The sequence below is a fragment of the Mesitornis unicolor genome, unplaced genomic scaffold (assembly GCF_000695765.1).
Source record: "Mesitornis unicolor isolate BGI_N332 unplaced genomic scaffold, ASM69576v1 scaffold10689, whole genome shotgun sequence".
NCBI classification, from domain to species: Eukaryota; Metazoa; Chordata; class Aves; order Mesitornithiformes; family Mesitornithidae; genus Mesitornis; species Mesitornis unicolor.
Window position 1 is genome coordinate 31,428 of NW_010205423.1, and position 3,918 is coordinate 35,345.

At 50.8% G+C, this 3,918-nt stretch overlaps 1 protein-coding gene across 3 annotated transcripts in view; it reads left to right on the forward strand.

Moving 5' to 3' along the window:
- LOC104546115 (acidic mammalian chitinase-like) overlaps window positions 1-3,490 on the forward strand; it is a 4,200-nt gene extending 710 nt beyond the window's left edge. Inside the window, exons 2-11 of one of the 3 annotated variants that reach the window (XM_010191411.1) lie at window positions 264-472; window positions 831-843; window positions 928-984; window positions 1,087-1,252; window positions 1,362-1,486; window positions 1,942-2,065; window positions 2,191-2,376; window positions 2,530-2,649; window positions 2,746-2,887; window positions 3,231-3,490. In XM_010191411.1, coding sequence (XP_010189713.1) covers window positions 264-472; window positions 831-843; window positions 928-984; window positions 1,087-1,252; window positions 1,362-1,486; window positions 1,942-2,065; window positions 2,191-2,376; window positions 2,530-2,649; window positions 2,746-2,887; window positions 3,231-3,490 — 1,402 coding nt within the window. Of the gene's footprint in view, window positions 1-263; window positions 683-830; window positions 844-924; window positions 985-1,086; window positions 1,253-1,361; window positions 1,487-1,941; window positions 2,066-2,190; window positions 2,377-2,529; window positions 2,650-2,745; window positions 2,888-3,230 lie in introns of those variants that run through there. The other 2 variants (XM_010191413.1, XM_010191412.1) reach the window with 2 other exon arrangements.
- Window positions 3,491-3,918: the final 428 nt, after the last annotated feature.

Genomic DNA, 3,918 nt, shown 5'->3' on the forward strand with positions numbered 1-3,918 from the left:
AAACCGCCTCCACAAACCCCTTCTCAGCCATGGCACAGGCAGCCAATGGGGAGGAGAGGCAGGCAGGCACACCACTATGGTGTCTCTGAAGACAAAAGCTTGGCCAAGCATGGCACGCTCCATCTGAAGTGCAAATACGCTGCTTGCTTTCACACGAGCTTCCTCACAGCAGCCCCTTCCTGCTCAGCTTGAATGAAGCGTGAGCACAGCGACTGACTCGGGGTGTGCAGGGCAAACGGGCGGCACAGCAAACACACAAAGAGCCTTCTCTATTTCTCTGCAGGCACTGCCTATATCCTGTCATGTTACTTCACCAACTGGGCCCAGTACAGGCCTGGTGTGGGGAAGTACATGCCTGACAACATCGACCCGTGCCTGTGCGACCATCTGATCTACGCCTTTGCTGGGATGAACAACAATGAGATCGCAACTTACGAGTGGGACGACGAGACCCTTTACAAATCCTTCAATGGTTCTCTGCAGGCACTGCCTATATCCTGTCATGTTACTTCACCAACTGGGCCCAGTACAGGCCTGGTGTGGGGAAGTACATGCCTGACAACATCGACCCGTGCCTGTGCGACCATCTGATCTACGCCTTTGCTGGGATGAACAACAATGAGATCGCAACTTACGAGTGGGACGACGAGACCCTTTACAAATCCTTCAATGGCCTGAAGAAAAAGGGCAGGGAAGCACAGGCTGCCACCACCATCTCAGAGGATGGTGACAGTGACTCAGGGCGCTGCTGACTTCCTCTTTGGGTTTCAAAACAAGGGATCATGGCCTACAAATGCAGCTACATCAGATGTTTTAAAGAAAATCAAGAGCACTGCGCTTTATGTTGGTCTGCTGTGTAATGTTAGAAATTGGTAAGACTAAAACCTGTCCTTGTAGTGGAAAATATTTCTGTTCCTTCCTTTCCAGGAACAAAAATCTGAAGACTCTTCTGGCAATTGGAGGTTGGAATTTCGGGACATCCAAGTAAGTTCAAACCATCTTCCTGCAACATCACCCTGGAAATGGAGGAAAAGGAGGAAGACGAACATAACAAAACCCCAACTCTGTCCTGCTCTGCTTCCCCAGGTTCTCCACAATGGTTTCCACTCCCCAGAACCGCCAGACCTTCATCAAGTCCGTCATCAAGTTCCTGCGCCAGTATCAGTTTGATGGGCTGGACATCGACTGGGAATACCCTGGCTCCAGGGGCAGCCCAGCCCAGGACAAGGGGCTTTTTACCACCCTGGTTAAGGTAGGCTCAACCAAAACCAACTGGTCAAGTTCTCTGCTATGCAGAGCTCGGGGTCCAAAGGCCGAGCCCAGAGAGTCCATGTTTAAATCTGTTTCTTGGCATCCCTCAGGAAATGCTGGAAGCCTTTGAGCAGGAAGCTAAGCAGGTCAACAAGCCCCGTCTCCTGATCACCGCTGCTGTTGCTGCAGGACTTTCCACCATTCAGTCTGGCTATGAGATTCCTGAGCTCGGAAAGTGAGTAGCAAACCCTCAGGTATTGTTCCTATGAATTAAGTGGTCTTCAAGGATTAAGGGAAACAACCATTGTCTGGCAGAGACCAACCTCACTGCATGTGGGGTCTTGTGTGTTCTCACAGTGCTATGAGAGCGGTGCTTGTTTGGTGGAAAGGGGACACCTTGGGAAGGGAACAGACTGGCTCCAGCTACTCAAAGTCATTGGGGAACATCTCTCAGTTCCCACAACACCAGTGCAATCCCACTGTGCCTTGACCCTGCCTCCCTCCTCTGGAGGAGGGAACTGGCTCCAGCACTCATGAGGCCAGCTAAGAAAAATCTCTTGAAGAAACCAGATTTGCAGGAAATGTGGACATGGCCATGGCTTTGGTGGGGTAAATGGCCAGCACTAAAGGAACAGTTGGGTTTGGGTGACCATCAGGCCAGGAGATAAATGCGTGCAATGCTCTCCATAGGTACTTGGACTACTTCCATGTGATGACTTACGACTTCCACGGCTCCTGGGATGGACGCACTGGGGAGAACAGCCCTCTGTACCAAGGCCCAGCTGACACTGGTGACCTCGTCAACTTCAATGTTGTAAGTATATTTTCTGAGACTGTCTCATGGATGAATATCATGACACCAGTGATCACAAGTTTAAGGGGTCACCCGCATGCGTGCAAATCCTGGCACACACTTCAAGCGTAGTCCTTGTTTTACAGGATTATGCTATGAACTACTGGAAGAACAACGGTGCCCCAGCTGAGAAGCTCCTCGTTGGCTTCCCAACCTATGGACATAACTTCAACCTCCAAAACCCATCTGACACCGCTGTTGGAGCACCCGCATCAGGACCTGGGCCAGCTGGACCTTACACACGGCAGTCTGGATTCTTGGCTTACTACGAGGTACGTGTGCTCCTACAGACCTAGGCCAGCAAGAACACAAACATGCTTCAAACTACCAAGCAAGTAATGTTCAGCACATGGAACATGTAATTTTTTAATTTTATTTTTGTAGGACACTTGCTAACTTCTCCCTCTCTGCCATTCTTTTCCTAGATCTGCACCTTCCTGAACTCTGGAGCTACCCAGGCTTGGGATGCCCCCCAGGACGTGCCCTATGCTTACAAAGGCAACGAGTGGGTTGGCTATGACAACATCAAGAGCTTCAACATCAAGGTATGGTGGGATGCGTGGCTGTGCTGATACAACAGGAGGCTTTCTGCTGTCACAGCTCCCTGGACTAATTGGGATTTCTCCTCTGGCACTGAACAGATTGACTGGCTGAAGAAGAACAATTTTGGAGGCGCTATGGTCTGGTCCCTCGATATGGATGACTTCACTGGCACTTTCTGCAAGGAAGGCAAATATCCCCTGATCACCACTCTGAAGAACGGCCTTGGTCGGCAAAACAGCGGTGAGTAACTGGAGCAGTGTTTGCTTCTTGAAGGGGACTCCCTGGCTCACTGCTGATGCAGGGCTCCAGAGACCCATGAACCTTTATCTCTGGAGCCTTGGTGGATAGAGACTTGCTGTGGAGGACACAACAAGGGATTGCCCTAGAAAGATCTCTTCCCTCTACACACCCTGGGAATAAAAAGGGAGATTGTAACTTGGACCTGGGTCCAGATGTTTCAAACCCCTGGTGTGAACCGGGCCAGACTTTCATAGCTGAGCCCAGCACTAAAGGGCCGATGGAAGGATGGGATGGATGAGAGACTGTAAACACAACACTAACTCCTTTCCCGCTTCTCTTTCAGATTGCGTGCCTCCCGCTCAGCCCAACCCTCCCATCACTGATGCTCCTCCCAGCCAAGGTGGAAGTGGCAGCGGGAGCTCAGGCAGCAATCCTGGGGGCTCTGGTGGGAGCGGTTTCTGTGCTGGCAAGTCCAACGGCATCTACGCAGACCCCACCAACAAGAGCAACTTCTACAGCTGCGTCAATGGCCAAACCTACATGGAGAGCTGCCAGTCCGGTCTCGTCTTTGACAGCAGCTGCTCCTGCTGCAACTGGCCATGAAGATACCAATCCTATCACATCAGACCCCTCCAATCAAATTCCTTGAAATAATAATGAGTAAATAAAGTGTACTGAAAAAGCAACAATGCTCACTGTTTTAACTCATCTCCCTCTTAATATTTTGATACTCCCTGATTCTCTCATGGTACTCACATTTGTGCTCAGAGAAGGGTTTGAATGCACAAGCTGGACATTTTGGTATGGCGTTTTCCAGGGCTTTCTTGTGAGAAGGGAAAAAAGAAGCAGGAAGGCACGGGGCAGATCAGGCTGTGCCATGAGAGAGCACAGAGAAGGGTCACAGTGGCACAAACAGGACACTGGCTCCACACAGAACAAGGCCTCTGCATTTGGCCAGCAAAAAGCCCTCTCCTCCTGGAAAGGTTCCTTCCCAAAGGGACCAGTCCTCAAAGCTCCCCAAGCATCTGCAC